Source organism: Sturnira hondurensis, unplaced genomic scaffold, assembly GCF_014824575.4.
Source record: "Sturnira hondurensis isolate 20B ecotype Veracruz unplaced genomic scaffold, ASM1482457v3 Scaffold0021490, whole genome shotgun sequence".
NCBI classification, from domain to species: domain Eukaryota; kingdom Metazoa; phylum Chordata; class Mammalia; order Chiroptera; family Phyllostomidae; genus Sturnira; species Sturnira hondurensis.
Window position 1 is genome coordinate 3,004,752 of NW_028094121.1, and position 22,112 is coordinate 3,026,863.

The following is a 22,112-nucleotide window of genomic DNA, read 5'->3' on the forward strand; positions in this document are numbered from 1 at the left end:
CAGCTAGAGTGCCATCAGAATTCTTCTTTCTGCTTTTCTTCAGTACCTCACCTCATGTTATCCTTCCAGTGTACAGACTGGCTGGCCTGTCCGTGGTCCAGTCAGGGGTGTGTGTGTGTGTGTGTGTGGGGGGGGCTGTTAAAGAAGAGGATCAGGTCACATGGTATAAAACATGACCGCCGAGACAGGGAGTTCTATGCACAAGGTAGTTTTCCACAGGAGGGCCATGGGGCAGGTGCTGAGCTATTGCCTGTCACAGAAAGATCAACTTTTTTAAATGAAAATTTACTTCCAATAAACTTTTTATTTTGGAATAATTTTAGCTTTGTAGAAAGTACAGAGAGTTCCTGTATACCCATCACCCAGTCTCTCAAATTGTTACTATCTTATATTTCCATAGTATTTTCGTTAAAACTAAGAAGCTCACATTAGTATATCACTATTAAGTAAACTGCAGACTTAGTTTGCATTTTAGTAATTTTCCCATTAATCTCTTTATGTCCCTCCTTTACCCTGGAACCCAGGTGTCACACTGCATTTAGTTGTCATGTCTCCTGTCTCTCTGCTCTGGACAGTTTCTCAGTCTGTCTTTGTTTTTTTGTGACTTCGATAGCTTGAGGAGTACTGGTCAGGTATCCTGTACAATATCCCCCAATTGAGATTTACCTGACATTTTTCTTATGATTAGACTGGAGGGATGGGTTTTGGGAAACAACACTGTAGAGGTGACATGTCCTTGTCATCACATCACATCATCAGGGAGCTGGGGACAGCTACGTTACATTCCTGGTGACACTAGCCTTCATCACTTGTTTGAGGTCGTGTTTGCTGTTCCTTCTGCTGTAGACTTAGTTACTACTTTTCCCTCTCTCTACCCTGTTCTTTGGAAGCCAGCGCTCAACTTCACACTAAGTTGTAAACGAAAGACCAAATGGTGGGCGTAGGAAGATGAGGGCAGTGGGCATCTAAGAGGGAAAAGGGGCTCAGAGAGAGTCTTCTCTACAGTTTGGTCTAGGGCTGCTCCTAGCCACTGGCGGAAGTAGGATAGGACCAGAGTTAAATGGCCAGGTGCATGGCATGGAAATTTAGTCCCTGTCATCCTCTGAGCACGTGCTGTGAAGTGGCCTACTTGAGAGCTAACCACTTGAAACAAAGGCAGTGCCCACGGGCTTGAGTGGGTCCTCTGCAGCAGGTATGGTTAACACTCATGTCTGCCCCTCCCCGTCAGCTGGCAGTGTTTATTTACTATGCTGTGTGGAAGCCTTATAAACAGTGGATCACCTTGGACACGGGCATCTTGGAGAGTCCACTTATCTACAATCCTATGAAGAGGGAGGAAGCCTGGAGGTTTATCTCATACATGCTGGTACATGCTGGGTAAGGAATGACAGTTAAGTCCCTGCTGTCGGAGGTGACTATAAATGACTGTAACCCTAACATTTGTTCAGAGCTCTGTTACTGATAAAGCATCTCCCGTCCATGATCTCGTACGATCATTGCAGCACCCTTAGGAGGCAGGTGTGACTCTCGCTGTTTTATGTCTGGGGCTTAGGATAGGTAGTAACTTGCTCCTTGTCACACAGCTAAGTTATAGAGCGAGGCCTCAACCCATTTGTGCTAACTCCAGGCCACTGTACTTTATGTTGCATTGTAATTGTCTAATATTGGTATCTACATAGGACTATTAATGAGAAGAGACCAAATCATTACCAAACCAAAGGTACATTCCCCTGGTTTTTTGATGTTGTTAAATGTTAGGATATGAAACATCATTCCCACTGTTTCTGCCCCCACCACACACGTAGAAAAATAATTCATGAACATTTTGATGAGTGTATAGTCCTGTTATCCTCCTGGAATAATACAAGCCGTAGGAGCTACAGTGTCTGCCTTTTAGTTTTGCTCATAGTTTCTTAAATGCTAATTGCCATCTATGACCTTGCTCACAATCCACAATTCACCATGTCCACTGCAGACAGTGAACAGCGTGCTGCTGGCCCCGCTGCCTGGTGGACCCCTGGGGTTTCGGATGAGGCCAACTTTGTCTAAGGGTTGTCTCAACTTTGAAGGATGACTCTGGCCTGTGGGTAAACAGGCATCTACCGCAGGACACAGGGCTCAGAGCCTTGACAAGTCAGGACAAAATCATCAACTGCCCATTTTTGTGGACATTTCCACACTTTGGTTTTCATTTAACAAGTATGTTCTGAGCAAATGTGGCTTCTGCACTCCAGGGCTTTAAAATGACAAGGAGGGAGCAGTTAACTAGTATTATAAGGCAGTAGAGTGTTATAGTATCCAGTAGTTACTTAATTGCTTTGTGCCTCAGTTTCCACATCTATAAAATGGAGTAACAATACCTACCTCATAAGGTTGCTGTGATTAAATCAAACAATGGTTATAACATAATTTTTACAGAGTCTGACATGTACTAAGGCACTTGAAAAGAATTTGCAGGGCTATGTAGAATGTGTCATACATGGGGTTGCACAAATTAGGAATGCTTTTATATGCAAGTAACAAAAATATTTAACAGGCAGTTAAAAAAGTGGAGGTCAATTTGTCCCCGTATAAGGAGCCCAGAGGTAGGTGGTTGGTTCATCAGTTTAACGAAGCCAGGACTCTTGGTCCTGAGCTGGTACCTCTGCTTTTTCCTTAGTCTTTCTCTGATGGCTGCAAGTTCACTGCTGTGGCTCTGCCTTCGAAGCAGAAAGGGGGAAGAGGTAATTCCAGATACTCGTGACATCGTCCCTTTTGTCAAGACAGAAGCACTCTGAAGTCCCCTGGCAGTGCTACTTTTACTTGCATGTCACGGACCAGAACAATGTGTCCCCACCTAAGAGAGGTTGGGAAAGTCAACATTAGCTCTTCCAGCCTCACTAGAGGAGGAAAGGAAGGGGTGGAAATGAGCGTTGGGTGAGCTCCAGCAATACAAACCGAAAGAGGGCGAGATCAGAATGGGGATGGCTTCACAAATGACATGGATTCCGGGTGGACCCTTGAAGGGTGGATAAAAATTGGAATAAAAAATTAGTATTTCTGTTTTGGGAATATGACAGGATCTCATCTTTCTGCCACTTTTACTCATGATGTTGAGCAGAAGAAAGAGTTTGGGTTGATTTGTTGGGGTATCTGTGCTATTGGTCATCTTGTCTCCCAGCTGTTGCCAGAGGACAGGATGAGATGGCTTTCTTTGACATCGTTCAGATTCACAAAGTGCACATATTTCCAAATCCCCTTTATGCCTAAGATCTGCATAAGCCGAGTGTAACTGTCCTTGCTAGACAATTCTGCACTGAATTATGTTACCTCTCACATGTCTTTGAAGATGGATCAGACAGTGAGCTGTGGCTGGGTGTGCATGGGCCAGGTGCACCCTGAGAACTGCCCCAGTGGTCTGCTGTCCACTGGTATTAGTTAAGTAAATTGTAATGTAAAACACAACCCCTAGAACTAATATGAAAGCTGGTGTACTTTGTGGAAGGTCCAACACCTATTTTGGTTTTTAACTTTTCAGTTTAACCTAAATTCTTTTAAAAAACCCCAACAACCCAGCACTGTACTGCATAGCAACTAAATTGAGGATTACTCTAATGTGGGAATTTACCCAATTACACTCGGAGATTCTCCAGAGATACTTGTGGGGGTTGACAAGCAAAATAACGACTTTTATTAAAAATATTTTTACCTATTAACAAGTATAATAAAAACACCTATACTCAAATCTGTTATATGCCAAATTGTAGCACACGGGAGGTACCAACTTTAGCTAGTGTTAGTAGGTAAACTTATTTTTCCATTCTCATAAGCTTTTAAAAAAAACCTTCAAATGTAAAATTGGGAATGAGGTTCCTCTTGCCATCTGTTTTATTAAAGAACATTCTGAGACAGCAGGACAAATTGTTTAGAGACCTATTGAAATTTCAACTCAATCTGAGTGAATTAGGATTTTCTAAATACTATGCAGCCTTAACAAAACCAGATGCTGAAGCTGCCAGAAGCTGCCAATTGTCGTCTAAAACTGATTTAAAGCTTATTTTCCTTAGGCCAGCCTCATTGCTCTCTGATGTTGTACCAGTAATTGTTATAAAACAGAACTTATAAAATAAATGTATCCTCCTAAAATGCTCTTTCACCTGCTGAAAAAATTAGAAAATGGAATTTGAATGAAGCAAGTCCACACCTAGAGACAACACCTCAATGCCTGTCCTTCTCCCAAGGAAATAACTGCTCGATCGGCCGTAATACTTGACACATGTGTTTGTCTCTGCAGAATTCAGCACATCTTGGGGAATCTTGCTATGCAGCTCGTTTTGGGTATTCCCTTGGAAATGGTCCACAAAGGCCTCCGAGTGGGGCTGGTGTACCTGGCAGGAGTGATCGCAGGTTAGTGTTCTGAGGAAAACACAAAACCAACACCTTTGGGCTCTTAGGAGGTAATAAAACAAAGGTAATAAACTTTGAGAATGGGCTTCTTATTTAAGATGTTGTGCTCCTAATACATTGTAGGAAACCTGGTAAGCACTGGAGATAAGTTCATTAGAGACATTGGAGATAAGACAGGCAAACAGAAATAAGTCTTTGTGGTTGTCCTCAAGAATCCCACCGCCAGACAAGGTGTTACACAACCGAACACTGTGAGCGGTGTGGCACCCAGGTGTGTACGCTAGGCAAAGGCCGAAAGCCAGACCATGAAAGCCCTTGTGTGTCAGAGGAAAGATTTTGGGAAGTAACACGATCAGATTTGCATTTCAGAAATGGAACTTCAAAAGAGTGCAGAGAATCGTTAAAGGGGCCTGACGACTGAGTAGCCGCTGGCAGCAGTGACCTCTAAACTCGTGTGTGCCTAAGGAGATTCATTACAGTGTAGGTGGAGAATGTTAGAACCCCTATCCATCCATTATCTGTTGGAAACACTTTTTAAAAAGTAAACTTTTTATTTTGAGATAATTACAGATTTGCACTTTAGTTGTGAGAAATAAATACTGAAACCCTAGAGGTCTCATGTACCCTTCAGCCAGCTACCCCCAATGGTAACTGCTGGCGAAACTGTACTGCAGTACCACCATCAGGACAATCACACTGCGAGTCAGGTAGAAAACGTTTCCAACACCCCACTGTACTCTCTTCCCTCCCATCTTGACTCCCTCCTTTGTCCCTGGCACCAGTAATCTGTTTTCTGTTTCTACAGGGGTTCAGCAAAAGTAGGTTCATAGTTGTAATACAAATAATGTAATAATTAATAACTAGTAATGTAATAATAATACATGAATAAACCATTTTACATACTCGCAACCATATACCTACTTTTGCTCATCCCTGTATAGTTTTCTCACTTCACGAATGTTATCTAAATGGAAGAATAAGGTAGACGGCATTTTGGGATTGGTCGTCTTCTTCACACAGCATAATTCTCTGGAGATTATGCAGGCCGTTGCTTGTATTAATAGTTCACTCATTTTTATTGCTGAGTCCATGGTATGGATGTACCGTCTGCTCTTCAGTCACTGGGGGATATGTGGGTTGTTTCCAGTTTTTGGCAATTACGAATCAAACTGCTACAGACATTTGTGTACAGGTTTTTGTGAGCATAAGCACAGTTTTATGAGCATGAGTTTTCATTTCTCTAGGGTCAGTGTCCAAGAGCACAGATGCTGGGTTGCACGGCAGTTGCATGTTTAGTTTCCCAGGAAGCAGCCAAATGTTTTCCACAATAGCTTTTTCATTTTACATTCCTCCCAGTATGTAGAAGGGAGTCAGTTGGCCACATTCTTACCAGCGCTCGGTGTTGCCACTGTTTTTTATTTCAGTTGTGCTGCTCCGAAATTGGTAGCTATGCCTCATCACAGTCCTCAGCGGCATTTCCCTAGTGCTACTGATGTTGAACATCTTTTCATGTACTTATTTGCCATCCATATCTCCTCATTAGAGAAACTGTCTGTTCATGTCTTTGCCCACCTCCTAATTAGGTTTATCTTTCCTGTTGACTTGTTAGACTTCTTTATCTATTCTAGACCCTAGTCCTTTGCTGAATATGTAGTTTACAGATATTTTCTCAGTCTGTAGCCTGTCTTTTCATTGTCTTAACAAGGTCTTTCACAAAGTGAAATTTTAAATTTTGATGAAGTCCAGTTTATCATGTTTTTGTTTAACGAATTAATTGTGCTTTGTCTAAGAACTCTTCACTAAGCCCTAGGTCTTAAATATTTTCTCCTATGTTATCTTCTGAAGTTACAGTTGTATGTTTTACCTTTAAATATGTGATCCACTGGAGCTGGGTAATTTTTATAGAAGGCAGGAGGTTTAGATCAGGGTTCTCTTTGTTTGCTTATTTGCAGTGGATGTCCAATCACTCCAGGACAATCTGTGGGAAAAACCATTCTTCTTTCATTGAATTGCGCTGGCACCTCGGTCACTGATCAGTTGGCTGTCATTATGAGACCATTTCTGGGCTTTTGTTCCATGGGTGATGTGTCTGTCTCTCCGCACAGTCACCACCACGGCCACCACGCAAGTCTTGAAATCAGAGTGATTCCTCTCATTTTTTGCTCATTTAAAAAATAAAAAAAATTGTTTATGCATTTTACTTTTAAAAGAAGATGGGTATCTAGTGTTCTGGCTTTTTTTCCTGTGACAACAAAAGGACTTTTAGTAGTAAGCCATCTAACAGATGTTGAAAAACAAACACTAAATGTGTCTCTTCAAGGACATAATGTCATTTTTCCCTCCAAGGAGTAAGAATGTAACTACTTTTCCAAAAATACTCTTACTATAAAAAGGGTATTTTGAAAATCGGTTATTGGAAATCTTTCCATGTTTATGCAATTTTGCTTCTGAAAATGATGCAACAACTCTTACAAGTTTACACTTAAAAATCTGGGAAATACCCCTGGCTGGTGTAGCTCAGTGGATTGAGCACAGGCCTGTGAACCACACGATCGCGGTTCGATTCCCAGTCAGGGCACATGCCTGGGTTTCAGGCCAGTTCCCAGCAGAGGACTCATGAGAAGCAACCATACATTGATATTTCTCTCCCTCTCTCCTTCCCTTCCTCTCTTAAGATAAATAAATAAAATCTTTAAAAAAAAGCTGAGAAACAATTTCCTAATGTTTTAAAATTTCTCAGTGAAGAGTTTTAGTGCATTTTAAATTTATTTATGGAAACACTTTCTGATTAGTTTGCAAGAACTAATGATTGACATCAGGTAAGGTGAGAATTAATAGCCAAAATTATTACAATACAATATTTTTGCATGATTGGAGTAAGCTCAGCCAATGACACAGTTCTTTCATTTTAAATTAAACATCATCTTTAAAATTTTGCATTTTGGCTATGACAGTGACCAGAAGAAAACTTCTACAGAAAAAAACCCCAAATCTAGCTAAATTTAGGCTGGTGTGGCTCAGGGGATTGAGTGCCGGTCTGTGAGCCAAAGGGTCGCCAATTGGATTCCCAGTCAGGGCACATGCCTGGGTTGCGGGCCAGGTATCCAATATGGTTTGCATGAGAAGCAACCACACACTGACGTTTCTCTCCCTCTCTTTCTCCTTCCCTCCCCTCTCTCTAAAAATAAAATAAATAAAATCTTTTTTAAAAAAGAAAAATAACCAAATTTAAAAGTATACAGCAGTCCCCCCAAATCCACAGGGGATAGGTTTCAAGACCCCCAATGGATGCCTGAAACAGTGGATAGTACCAAAAACAGTATATATATGTGCGTGTGTATGTATATACACACATATGTGTATATACACATATGTATATGTGTATACACACATACACAGTTTTCTCTTGTACATACATACCTATGACAGCATAATTTATCAATTAGGCACAGTAAGATATTAACAACAATAACTAATAATGAACTAGAACAATTAAAAGCATGTACTGTGATAAAAGTTTTGAGACTATGGTCCCTTGACGTGTCATATTGCAGTGCAGAGAGATGCTGGACAAAGGGATGATTCATGTGCTGGGCTGGACGGAACAGGACGGCATGAGATTTTTATCACGTTACACAGAATGGCACTCAATTTAAAACTTAAGAATTGTTTGTTTCTGGAATTTCCCATTTAATATTTTAGGACTGCAGTTGGCCATGGGTAACTGAAACTGTGGAAAGTGAAACCGCAGATGGGGTGGGTGCGGGGGCTATAGTATCTGTATTTCTGTGTCATGAAATTTAACCAGGATTTGAAACAATAGTGAAACTTATTTAATAATGCTGCTCATTGAAAGGTTGTTTTTTCTTTTAATTAAAGACATTTTTTTTTTAGAGAGCTGCTTTAGGGAAATTGAGAGGAAGAGACAGAGGTTTACCAAATGCCTCCGTCTCCTATACACATGTATAGCAAAACAGAACCGAACTGCCCCACAGTTCTGGAGTAGAAGTCTGAAACCCAGGCATCGAGATGGCCATGCTCCCTCCTCTGCTCTCTGCCGGGGAGAACCCTTCCTTCCCTCTCCCTAGTCTCTGGTGGTGGCCATCGGTCCTCAGCAATCCTTGCCTTGCAGCCACAGCACTTCAGTCTCTGCCTCCATTGTCACGTGGCATCCTTCCTTCATGTGTCCCTGTCCCTTCTCATAAGGATACAGTCATACTGGTTTAGGGTCCCACCATACTCCAATATGACCTCACTGTAACTAATCATATCTGCATGAATCCTATTTCTAAATAAGGTTGCATTCTGAGGTGCATTCTGAGGTCCTGGGGGTTAGGACTTCCACATACCACAATCCTATCCATGACAAGGCTTGACAGTTTTTTTGCCAATCAAAATTTTACCAGCCTCCTCGAACAGTGGGATGGAGAACAGTAAGCAGTCACGAGATGGACTTGGGCAAGGTTTAATGACAGCTCCCCAACCTCCTTCCTTCCTACTTTTGTGGATCCTATTCTTCCACCTTCTACTTACATTCCTGCACACACCTTTGTCCTGACCCTTTGTGACGGTCAGGCCCTGCCTGGCTCCAGCACGTACACTCCCTTCACCCACAGCCTGATTTCAACCTGTGGAATCAGCTTTGCCTCAATTCCAGAGAAAGAGAAAACAGGAATCACCTGTCCAGATCCTTGCCTATTTTTTTGCAACAGCTTTTTGGTAGCTATCTTTTCCCTGTTCTGGGCTATCTATCCTTCACCCTGCTGCCTGGATCACCTTCCTCAAATACAGCTTAGGTCATATTATACCATTCCCGGGCCATTTTTAGTAGTCAGAAAAAAGTTGAAATGTCCAAGATTGCTTTGCATTACCTTTCATTGACTGGGTCCATTGCCTTTATTTTCTTTCTTCCATTCTTCCCCCTTGCTCCCCTTCTCCCTATTGGCCACCACCCCCTGCTCCTTCCTCCTCCCTGTTCCCTCTGCTTCTTCTTCCTCTTCTTTTTTGAAGAATAAACTTCTTTACTAATATTCAAAAAGTAAATTATATGTGAAACGGTTAGAGAAAGACTTGATTTTTAAAAACTCCTTTTATTGATGTATGATTGACACACAAAAATCAGTATCGGACCTTCTGGAGGAGATGGAGGCATAGGTAGACACTCATCACCTCCTGGTACAACCATAAAAAGAATTACAACCAGGTCCCCAAACAAATAACACCCAGAACCATCAGGAAATTGAGCTGTATGGGAGTCCAACAACCAAGGATTTAAAGAAGCCACGTTCATCCAGACAGGTAGGAGGAGTGGAGTCCCAGAGACAGGCGGAGAGAGGGTGGGGCATGGAGAGGCAGTGGTGGCAGTGGAGCTGAGGATACCTCATTCGTGTGTAGTGGATAAAAATCAGGAGGCATATCCTGGGAGTGAGCTACCACAGCCCAGGGTTCCAGGACCAGGAAAATAAGTCCCCCTTCCCTCTGGCTGAAAAACCAGTGGGGGTTGGCATGGTGGAGGAAACTGCCTGATTCTCCCTGCTTAAAGGGCCTGCAAAGGGCAGCAGAAGAAACTGCTGGATTTTAGCTGCTTAAAGGGTGACTTAGAACCTATGCAAACCCAGCCACTCCTGGTTTCATCATCAGGGCAGCAGCTGGAAGGGTGTCAGTCACATACGGAAAGTAGCAAAGAGACTGGAAATGGGGCAAGTGCTGGGGAAACTTCCAGAAGCCAGGCAGCTTCATTGTCCCCTCTCCAAGCCCTCCCCCGACACAGAGCCACAGTGGTAAAGCAGGTTGCTCCCCACTGGCAATTAACTAAGGCTCTACTCCACACAATTTACAGGTATCTTTTCTATAATAGGCCACACTACTAAGTCAGGGAGTATAACTAGCTCTAACTAATACACAGAAACAAACACACAGAGGCTGCCAAATGGAGGAGACAAAGAAATATGGCCCAATGGAAAGAACAGAACAAAACTACAGAAAAGAAGTAAATGAAACTGAAATAACCAACCTCTCAGATGCAGATGATCAGAACTCATTAAGTATGGCAAAAACATAAGGAAGAAATGAAGGTTACATTGAGTGAAATAAAGAAAAACCTATAGGAAGCTAACAGTGGAAGGAAGGAAGCCAGGATTCAAATCAACATTTTGGAACATAAGGAAGAAATAAAAATTCAACCAGAACAGAAAGATGAAACAACAATTCAAAAAAATGAGGATAGGCTTAGGCACCCCTGGGACATCTCTCAATATGCCAACATCCTAATCATAGTGATGCTGGAAGAGGAAGAGAAAGAGCAAGAAATTGAAAACTTACTTGAAAAAATAATGAAAGAAAACTTCTCTAATTTGGTGAAAAAACTAGACATACAAGTCCAGGAAGCACAGAGTTCCAAACAAGTTGGGTCCAAAGAGGACCACACCAAGACATCATAATTAAAATACCAAAGGTTAAAGATAAAGAAAGAATCTTAAAAGTAGCAAGAAAACAGAGAGTTACCTACAAAGGAATTTCCGTAAGACTGTCGGCTGATTTCTCAAAGGAAACTTGTCAGGCAAGAAGGGACTCCCAAGAAATGTTCAAAGTGATGAAAAGCAAGGACCTACAACCTAGATTACTCTATCCAGCAAAGCTATCACTTAGAATCGAAGGGCAGATAAAGCCTTTCAATTGTGCTTCCCAGACAAAGTAAAGCTGAAGGAATTCATCATTACCAAGTCATTATATAAAATGTTAATGGGATTTATTTTAGAAAAAGAAGATAAAAAACTATGAACATTAAAATGGCAATAAACTCACAACTATTAACTGAATCTAAAAAAACACAAACCATCAAACAACCAGAACAGGAACAGAATCAAAGATCTGGAGATCATTTGGAGGGTTATCAGTTGAGGCTGGAGGTGAAGAATGGGGAAAAGGTGCAGGAATAAGAAGCATAATGGTAGGTACAACAGAGATGGGGGGTAGGCATTAAGAATAGTATAGAAAATGTGAAGCTAAAGAACTTATACACATGACTCATGAACATGAACTAAGTGAAGGGACTGTGGGAGGGAATGGGGGTACCAGGTGGAGGGGGGTCAGGGGGGAAACTGGGACAACTATAATAGCATAATCAATAAAATATATCAAATTTTAAAAATGTATTACATACATGAATACATATTTAATGTATACAACTCGATGAATTTGGAGATAAGTAAAAACCCATGAACCCATTTCCACAGGCTTTGCCATATACATTTCCACCACCTCCAAAAGTTTCCTCCTGCCCCTTGTCCCTTTTGCTTTGCCCTTTTGGCACTCCAGCCCAGGTGTTCCCCACCCCCAACAACCGGACCAGTCACCACAATCACCTGGAGAACTTGTTACAACTGAGGCAATCCAGAACCTACTCAAATCTACTGAATCGGAATCGCTGGGGATATGGTCCTGGGATCCATATGTTTTTCTGTTCAGTGATGTATAACTGATATATAATAATAATCTGCACGCATTTAAAGTGTACTGTTTGATAAGTTTTCATATGAGTTTATAATCATGAAACTATCACCACAACCAAGATAATGAATGTATTTGTCCCCCCCCCCCGCCCCAAAGTTTACTTGTGCCTCTTGGGAATCCCATCCTCCTCTTGCCTCTCCCTGCCATTCTCCCACTTCCTCTGATTCTGTATTTTTTAGTTTATAGAAATGGAATCTTACAGTATGTAGTCTTTTTGTCTGACTTCATTACTCAGCGTGATTATTTTGAGATTTGTCCTTGTTGTGTGCCTCAATAGCTGGTTGCTTTTTATTGCTGAGCAGTATTTCGTTGTATGGATGGACCGCCATTTGTTCACCCATTCTCTTGTTGATGGCCACTTGGGTCGTTTCCAGTATGGGGCTATTACAAATGAGGCTGCTCTGAACATTTGTGTGTAAGTCTTTGTGCAGACAAATGCTTTAATTTCTCTTTGGTAAATACTGAGGAATAGGATGGCTGGATCCTTTCATGGGGTGTGGTTAAGTTTTAGGCAACTGCCAAACTTTTAAAATAGTTTTACTAAGATATAATTCATCATATAATCCACCCACTTAAAGTGTGTAATTAAATGTTTTTTTTAGTTAACTCACAGGGTTATGCACCTGTCACCACAATCTAATTTTATAATTTTGTTTCCCGAGGAAACCCTGGACCGATTAGCAGTCACACTGTACTTTTTACCTTACACCCCATCTCCAGCCCCAGGCAACCACTAATCTACTTTCTGTCTCTTTAAATTTGCCCATTCTGGACATTGCACACCAATGGAATCGTACAATATGTGGCCTTTTTGACTGAGTATAATATTTTCAACATTCATCCATGTTGTATCATGTATCTTGTGCTTTATTCCTTTTTATCATTGGACAATATTCCATTGTGTGGCTATACCACATCTTCTTTATCCATTCATCAATTGAGGACATTTGGGTTGTTTTCACTTTTTGGCTGTTATGAATAATACTGCTATGAATATTTGTGTAGAAGTTTTCATGTGTATCTCTTGGGGATATAACCTCCAAGGGGAACTGTTAGGTCATGTGGCACAAAGTGGTACCATTTTACATGTCCACCATAAGTTCTAGTTCTTCTACATCCTCAGCAACACTTGATATTGTCACTCTTAATTTAGCCAGTCTATTAGTTGTATAATAGTATCTCACTTGGTTTTAATTTGAATTTCTTTATGATTATTGATAAGAAATGTTTTAAAAAATATTTTATTTATTTATCTTTTAGAAAGAGGGGAAAGGAAGGAGAAAGGGAGAGAAACATCAATCTGTGGTTGCCTCTCACATGCCCCCAATTGGGGACCTGGCCCGCAACCCAGGCATGTGCCCTGAGTGGGAATTGAACCATGACCCTTTGGTTCACAGGCCCCCGCTCAATCCACTGAGCTACACCAGCCAGGGCAATATCTTTTCATGTGCTCATTTGCTATCCATATATCTTCTCTGGTAAAGTATCTATTTAAAACTTTTGCCCATTTAAAAATGGGATTATATTCCTTATATATAATAGCATCTATTATATATTCTGATTATAAGTCCTTTAGGTATATGATTTGCAAATATTTCCTCCTAGTTTATTGTTTGTCTTTTCATTCTCTCAACATCGATAGTATCTTCTGAAGATCGGAAGTTTTAAATTTTGATTAGGTGTAATTTACCAGTTTTTAATATTTGGGAATGGGGTTTTAATATCATATCTAAGAAATTTTGTCAAGTCTAAGGTCACAAAGATTTTTCTCCTGTGTTTTGTTCTAGATGTTTTATAATTTTAAGCTTTACATAGGGGGGTATGTTCCATTTTTATACATGATACAAGGTATGTATTGAAGTGTCATTTGTTTTTGCATGTGGATATCTAATTGTTCCAGCATTGTTTGTTGAGAAGATAATATTTTCTTCACTGAATTGTTTTTGCATCTAGTTGAGATCACTTGTCTATATACAGGGTCCAGCACAAATAATGACCATTTTTTATTACAAAATCATAAGCATGTAACTCTGTAACATAACAATATCATACCAAAGCACACCATATGACACTTTAGGTGAAATGTTCAAATTAAAACTATAAATTATCACACCCATATTATTACCCTACCAACCACACTCAAGCAGGCCTCACTTCTGCTGCCCTCTACTGCATTTGCCTACCTCTGTACTGTGTGTTCCACCCATATCTTTGTGTATGTTTACACCGTACCGTACCGTTCTGATTGATGTCGTTTTCTAGTAAGTCTGGAAATCAGGAAGTGCTAGAATTCCAACTTTACTCTTTTCCAGTTGTTTTGGCTATTCTAGGTCCTTTGTATTTCCATATCAATTTTAGAATCAACTTGTCAATTTCTACACAAAAGGTCTAATGGGATTTTGTGCTTCTTTTTTCTATTTTTATTTTTAAGTATATTTTATTGATTATGTTATTACACTTGTCCCAGATTTTCTTGCTTGACTTCCCTCCACCTGGTACCCCCATTCACTCCCACAATCCCCCACTTAGTTCATGTTCATGGGTCATGCGTATAAGTGCTTTGGCTTCTCCATTTCCTATACTATTAACATCCCCCTGTCTGTCTTGTACCCACCAATTATTCTTCTTAATCCCTGCACCTTTTCCCCCCATTCCCTCCCTTCCATCTCCCAGCTTATAACCCTCCAAATGATCTCCATCTCTATGATTCTGTCCCTGTTCTGGTTGTTTGCTTAGTTTGTCTTCTTTTAGATCCAGTTTTGATAGTTTAGAATTTGTTGCCATTTTAATGTTCATAGTTTTTATCTTTTTCTTAAACAAGTCCCTTTAACATTCATGTAATAACAGCTTGGTAATGGTGAGCTCCTTTAGTTTTACCTTGTCTGGGAAGCACTTTGTCTGCCCTTCCATCTACCTTCTGTTCCATGTTGGCTTTGCTGGGTAATATAGGTTGTAGGTCATTGATTTTTATCACTTTGAATACTTCTTGGAAGTCCCTTCCAGCCTGCCAAGTTTCCTTTGAGAAATCAGCTGATAGTTTTATGGAAACTCCTTTGTAGATAATTCTGCTTTTCTCTTGCTACTTTTAAAATTCTTTCTTTACCTTTAACTTTTGATATTTTAATTATGATGTCTTGGTGTGGTCCTATTTTTGGATCCACCTTGTTTGGGACTCTCTGTGCTTCCTGGACTTGTATGTCTAGTTCTTTCACCAAATTAGGGAAGTTTTCTTTCCTAATATTTTCAAGTAAGCTTTCAATGTCTTGCTCTTTCTCTCCTTCTGGCATCACTATGATATGGATGTTGGTACGTTTGGAGATGTCCCAGAGGCACCTTATGCTGTCCTTGTTTTTAGATTCTTTTTTCTTCTTGCTGTTCTGATTGAATGCTTTTTGCTTCCTTATGTTCTAAATTGTTGATTTGATACTCAGTTTCATCCCCTCCACTGTTTCCTATAGATTTTTCTTTATTTCACTTAATGTAACCTTCACTTCTGCATAGTTTTTTTTTTTTTTAAATATTTTATTTGTTTATTTATCTTTAGAGGGGAAGGAGAGAGGGAGAGAAACATCAATGTATGGTTGCCTTTTGTGCGTCCCCTGCTGGTAGTTAGCCTACAAAGAACCGGCCTGCAACCCAGGCATGTGCCCTGACTGGGAATCGAACTGCGATCGTCTGGTTCACAGGCCCGCGCTCAATCCACTGAGCTACGCCAGTCAGGGCTGCATAGTTTTTTTTTTAATGCTTTACTCAATGAGTTCTTTGAGCATCCTGATAACCAGATGTTTTGAATTCTGCAACCCATAGGTTGGTTATCTCTGTTTCCTTTCATTCTTTTTCTAGAGTTTTGTTCTGTTCTTTCAATTGGGCCACATTTGTCTCCTCAATTTGGTAGCCTCCCTGTGTTTGTTTCTGTGTATTAGGTAGAGCTGCTTTGACTCCTTGTCTTAGGAGCATGGCCCTTTGCAGAAGAGCAAACTTGTAAATTGTGTGGGGCAGAACTTTAGGTGATCACTAGGGTGGGACAACCCATTTCACTGCCTTGTGGCTCTGCATTGGGGTAGGGCTTTGAGAGAGGACAACACTGCTGCCTGGCTTATGGAGATTTGCCTGTGAGGAAGCTGTCTCCTAGCACTTGCCCTGTTTCCAGTCTCCTCATTTTCTTCCCATATGCCATTTGTGTCTAGCTGTTGTCCTGGTGCTGAATCTGTGAGGGGGTGGGTCTGTGTAAGTTCTAAGTCCATGCAGGCCCTTTTAGATGAATCTTCTGATAACCTGGCGGTTTCTTCCACTGCCCCAACCCCTCTTGATTTTTACAGCAAGAAATTATGGGGATTTAGCTTCCTGGCACTGGAGCCCTGGACTACTGGGTGGTCTGATTTGGAGCTGGGATTCTTGCGCTCCTGATGCATTCCTCCCAATTTTTACCCACTACAAGTGAATGTGCATCTCCCTGCTCAGCTCCCTCTCTACGCCACTCCTGCCGCTCCACACCACACCCACCACTTTGTGCCTCGCTGCACCTCTCCACCTCTCTGCATCTCTGCCCCGACTACACATCTGGATGAATGTAGCTTCTTCAAATCTTTGGTTATTGGACTTCCGACATGGCTTGATTTTCTTGGTTCAGGGTGTTATTTGTTTTGTAGTCTAGATGTAATTTTTTCTGTAGTTGTGTGAGGAAATGAAACATGTTTACCTATGCCTGAATCTTGATCAGAAATCCTTCAAACATGTATTTTTACTCTGTTTGTAAGATTTTCATTTTTTTTGAGCCATGTGATTTTGTTGTACTTTGGTGTGGTTTTCTTCATGTTTCTTGTGCTTGGGGTATTTTTGAGCTTCTTGGATATGTATTTATAGTTTTCATAAAACTCAGGAATAATTTGGCCATAATTTCTTCAAAATTTTTTATGTGCCTGCCTTCTCTTTTCTCTTTTGGGGACTCCAATTATGCATTTATTAGTCTGCCTGAAATTGACCCATTAATTTCAGCTCATTAATACCGTATGTATTTTTAACAATATTCTTGTTTCATTTTAGATAGTTTTATTGCCATGTCTTCACGTGCACTAATCTTTTTTTCTGGAATGTCTATTCTGTCAAAAATCTCACATTTAGACTTCCGCCAAGTTGGAGGCATAGGTGGAAACACTGTGCCTTCTCCCACAACCAAGTTTGGATACAACAAAAGTTTTGGAGAACAAAGACACACCCAGAGACCAGAAAACCGAATTATACGGAAGTCCAACAGCTACGAACCGTTCAATGGGACGGTAAGAGAGGCAGAGCCAACAGTGGAGCAGGGTCGGGAAGGACAGACCTAGGAGCGCAGGCAGCCCGGACCTAGTCAGGGTGCGGGGCAGACTGACCAAGGTCGCATATTCCCGCGCAGTGAGACAGACCACGCAGGCCCCAGGGGGCGAACCCAGTGGTGGAGGGCTGACAGCGGTGGCACACTCGCGTGCAGTGGAGCGGGGCGCATGGCCCTGGTGACGGTGGTGGCTGCGGTGCTGGCGGGGGTCGCGGAGGCGGGTGCCGGAGGGAAGCCATTGTCCCTCTTTGACCCCGCCCCCACATACAACGTCACAACCCAGCGACTGAGTTGCCCTGCTCCGGTGAAAACCTAGGGCTCCAATCCTGCTACTTAACAGGCACGACCAGCCCAAAAGATGGCGCAAGAGGAACTCAAAGTCCCAGAGCCAATAACTCTAAGCGACCAACAGATTGCCAGCCTCTCCGAAGCCCAATTTAAAACACTATTTATGAGGATGCTCACAGAATTGGTAGAGTACAGTCACAAATTAGAGGAACATATGAAGGCTAAACTAATTGAAATGAAGGGAGATGTCCAGGAAATCAATAGCGATGGAAAGGAAAATGGGACTCAAATCAATGGAATGGACCAGAAGGAAGAACGAAACATCCAACCAGAAAATAGTAAAGAAACAAGAATTCAAAGAAATGAGGAGAGGCTTAGGAACCTCCAGGACATCTTTAAACGTTCCAACATCCGGATTATAGGGGTTCCAGAAGGGGGAAAGAAACAGCCACGAGTGGAAAATGTATTTGAACAAATAATAAAGGAGAACTTCCCCCGTCTGGCAAAGGAAATAGACTTCCAGGAAATCCAGGAAGCTCAGAGAGTGCCAAAGAAGTTGGACCCAAGAAGGAACACACCAAGGCACATCATAATTACATTAGCCAAGACTAAAATGAAGGAGAGAATCCTAGAAGCAGCAAGGGATAAGGGGACAGTCACCTACAAAGGAGTACCCATCAGACTGTCAGCGGATTTCTCAAAAGAGATCTTACAGGCAAGAAGGGGCTGGAAAGAAGTATTCCAAGTCATGAAAACCAAGGACCTACAGCCAAGATTGCTTTATCCAGCAAAACTTTCATTTAGAATGGAAGGACAGATAAAGTGCTTCTCAGACAAGGTCAAGTTCAAGGAGTTCATCATCAACAAGCCCTTATTATATGAAATGCTAAAGGGACTTATATAAGAAAGAGATGATGAAAAATATCAACAGTGAAAGGACAGCAAACACACAGTTATTAACAACCACACCTAAAACAAAAGCAAACCAAGAGGACAGCTAGATCAGGAGTGGAACCATAGAAATGAAGAACACATGGAGGGTTAGAAACGGGGGTGGGAGGAGGAGAAGGGGGGAGAAGGCACAGAAAACAGCATAGATGCTAGGTAGAAAATAGATAGGGGGGAGGGCAAGAATAGTGGGGGAAATATAGAATCTAAAGAAGTTGAGACACGTGGTTATAAACTAAGGGGGGAGAAGGGTGGGGGAGGGGGTGTGCAGGGTGGAGGGGAATGAAGGGGGGAATAGAACAACTGTAATGGTATAATCAATAAACTATATTTAAAAAAATCTCACATTTATTTTTCCATCTGAGATGTGTAGTTTTCATCTTTAGAAATTTGATACAAGTTATTTTATATCTTATATGTGTTTACTTAACATATAGAATATAGTTGTAATAATTATTGCCCTAACTGCTAAACCTAACAGCTATGTCGGTTTGGGTAGGTTTTAATTTATTTTTTTCTTGTTATTATGGGTCGCATTTTCTTGCTTCTCTGCATGTCTGAAAATTTTTGTTTGGAGGCTAGACATTTTACTTTCACATGATGGGTATTATTGTTTCCCTATAGATATTCCTTAATTTATTCTGCAACTTAGTTACTTAAAAGCAGTTGGCTCCTTTCTGGTAAGATTTGGTATGTAAAACTACATTTTTGAGTCATGTTTAGTGCTAATTATTCCCCACTACTGGTGCAACACATTTATTCAATGCCCTTTGGATTATGATGTTTTCTAGTTTGGCAAGTTATTCGGCCTCTCTGGTGCTGTTGAGCAGGAGGCACTCTTTCCTCTACTCGTTTCTGGTGGTTCTTTTCTTGGTTTGGATAATTTCCTCACATGCTTCTCTTTGGAGTCCTCTTTCTATGTAGGTCTCTCTTTTCTGGTGCTGTTTTTTGAACTCTAGGTCTTTCTGGACTCTAAACTCTATTTCATTAATTTATAAGTTTACTGAGATCTATTCACATTCCCCTTCCATGTGCCGAAGCCTGTAATTTCTCTTAAGGCACTAAGCTGGGCATTCGGACAACTCATCTAATTTCTTTTGTGTCTCTCAGGTTTGACTGTCTTTAGTTCTCGGATGTCCAGTATCTTGGAGACCATTGTTTCATATATTGTTCAGTGCTATTAGCTATTTCAAATGGGGCGGGGTGAAACTTATCCTTGGGACTCTGTCATGAAGTAAACATTTGTATATGTATTTAAAAAATAAATCTCCTATATGATTTAGATGCAACCACCCTAGCTAACCCTAGTCCATAAGTTGAGAACCACCGCTCTAACCCCATTGAACTACTTATCATTGATCTTAAGTCACCCACTTACCTTTGTTTCTATGTCTTTGCTTTTCCCTATCCCTACATCCTGAATACCTTCTTCTCCTGTTTTCGCTGTCCAAAATTTAATGATTCTTTAGTGTTTAATAAAAAAAACTATCATCTCTTTCTCAGAGTAGCTGGGCATCCACCTTTCTGCTGAGGAAGTCATTCCTTTCTAGGTGCTTCCATAGCAAATTTATTACATTAATAAACACAGTTGTTATATTCTGCATTTTATGATTGTTTGCTCATCCATTTGTAAGATTCCTAAGGTCAGACACTTGGTCTGTCTTGCATGAAGTAGCAGCATCATACTGGGTCCTAGGGAATGGAGGGCCTTGAAAGCAAGAGACCAAATGATAGAACTAAGGACTTCAGAGAGGTGGTTTAGAAACCACCTCAGGCCATCTAATACTCGGTTAGCAAATAGACTTCATCTTGGTTGGTGAATCTGATTGGTTTGTTGAGAAGGATTCTGAGGCCAAATCCTGACTCCATGAGAAAGCTGGCCATTAGATAAGATAAAAATGTTGGCATGTCTCAGGTATTTTGATAGTTTTGGCTAAAAATGTAGGATATTTTGAAAAAAATAATGAGCAAGTATATAATTAATGTCAGGTAGTGTTCTAAGCAAGATGCAGATATCAACTGAGTTATTTTCCCTGACAACCCATTGAAGTAAGTCCTGTTAATATCCCTATTTTATAGGTAGGGAAATTAAGGCATATAGAGGTTAGAAATTTGCTCAAGTCACATGATTGGTAATTCTGGCTCCAGGGTCTATGTTATTATCACTGTTTTTGCTGTCTTCAAGTTGAACATTCAATGTAGAGAAAAACTGAGGTAGTCAGTCCACGCAGCTCTACTTCTATAGTATGGAAGGGACAAAGTGAATATGTTGTTTGTTGTTATGATAGTGGCCCAAGCTTCCCAAAATTTCACCTTCGATTAGAAAGATTTATCTTCCATGATTCTTATTGTGAGTCATGTCTGACCCTCTGTGTTTTATTTCTGTAGGATCCCTGGCCAGCTCCATCTTTGACCCACTCAGATATCTTGTGGGTGCCTCGGGAGGCGTCTATGCTCTGATGGGAGGCTATTTTATGAATGTTCTGGTGGTAAGACCTTTGGGAATGTGATCTATGGTCCTTTTGGGTTGTTTTGGAACAATAACTGCTATTTGGTTTAGAGAATCTTCATTTATCAATATTTAATGAACACTCATCTTCCTTTAGACCACCAGTTTTTTCATATTTTATCTTTATTTTCCCCTGGTCTCAAAACTAATGAACACTCAATAAAATTCTAAACTGAAAAATACAAAGTCAATATCCCCAATGTAGTATGTTAATAGTTCAATATACATCCTTTCAGATCTTCTTTGTATTCAAAATCCTACTGATATTAATATTACAAAAATAGAACTGTCCTTATAGTGTTCTGCTTTTTAACACAGAGCAGTATCCTGACCATCTATCCATGTCGGGACACAGAAATCCACCTCAAGCTTTTCAAGTGCTCCACGGCCCTCTCTATAGAGCTGTATCCTAACTACTTAATATTTCACTGAAAAAAATGTGGGATGATTTCAGCTTTTCACATTTACAAATAATGCCATAAAGAATGTTCTATTATGTTTATTTTTTTGCATTTGTGTGATTTTTTTGTAGGACATAACTCTCTAGAAGCAGATTTCAATGCCAAATCCTTCTCCAAAGTTTGCATACTATTTTACATTTGCATGATTTAGTATGTGAGAATGTCAACCTCTTTTTAAAACAGGCTAAGATCCTGTCTAGTTCTTAACGTTTTAACCATGTAGGTATACTTTAAAATGTAAAGTACTTCTAGTTTATTTATGTATGTTTATATATCTTTACTTTGAAAATACTGTAAGATGAAAGATACGAAGCAATTATAACTGTTCCAAAAATGGAAGTCATTTAGAAAAATGTTTTCCAATCTTTGGATTGCATTCCATTGGTAGTGAACTCAGTTTAAGGGTTGTGAAAACTTAAGCAAAAAGAAAAGTGAAAAAAATTTTTAGTATGCATCATATATAGTAAGAATTAGTTTGATTTAGGGTGTACTGAATTGTTATGTAAATTATTTCTTACTGTGAGTCATAGTCACAACAGTTTCAAAATAATTTATTTAGAATAAATATGGCTAATCTAGCATCTTTACTCCTTTGGAAGAGAGTGGATAACGTGAAAGGAAATGGATATGTAACTCAATAAATTAAAGTGGCAGCGTCTTTCTGACTTCATTCTCTGTAACACATGAGATTACT

At 40.4% G+C, this 22,112-nt stretch overlaps 1 protein-coding gene across 2 annotated transcripts in view; it reads left to right on the plus strand.

The window, feature by feature from the left end:
• RHBDL2 (rhomboid like 2) overlaps positions 1-22,112 on the plus strand; it is a 54,226-nt gene that overhangs the window by 25,702 nt on the left and 6,412 nt on the right. For both annotated transcript variants that reach the window (XM_037032629.1, XM_037032628.1), the window contains exons 3-5: positions 1,229-1,377; positions 4,274-4,386; positions 20,837-20,937. In XM_037032629.1, coding sequence (XP_036888524.1) covers positions 1,229-1,377; positions 4,274-4,386; positions 20,837-20,937 — 363 coding nt within the window. The remainder of the gene's footprint in view (positions 1-1,228; positions 1,378-4,273; positions 4,387-20,836; positions 20,938-22,112) is intronic.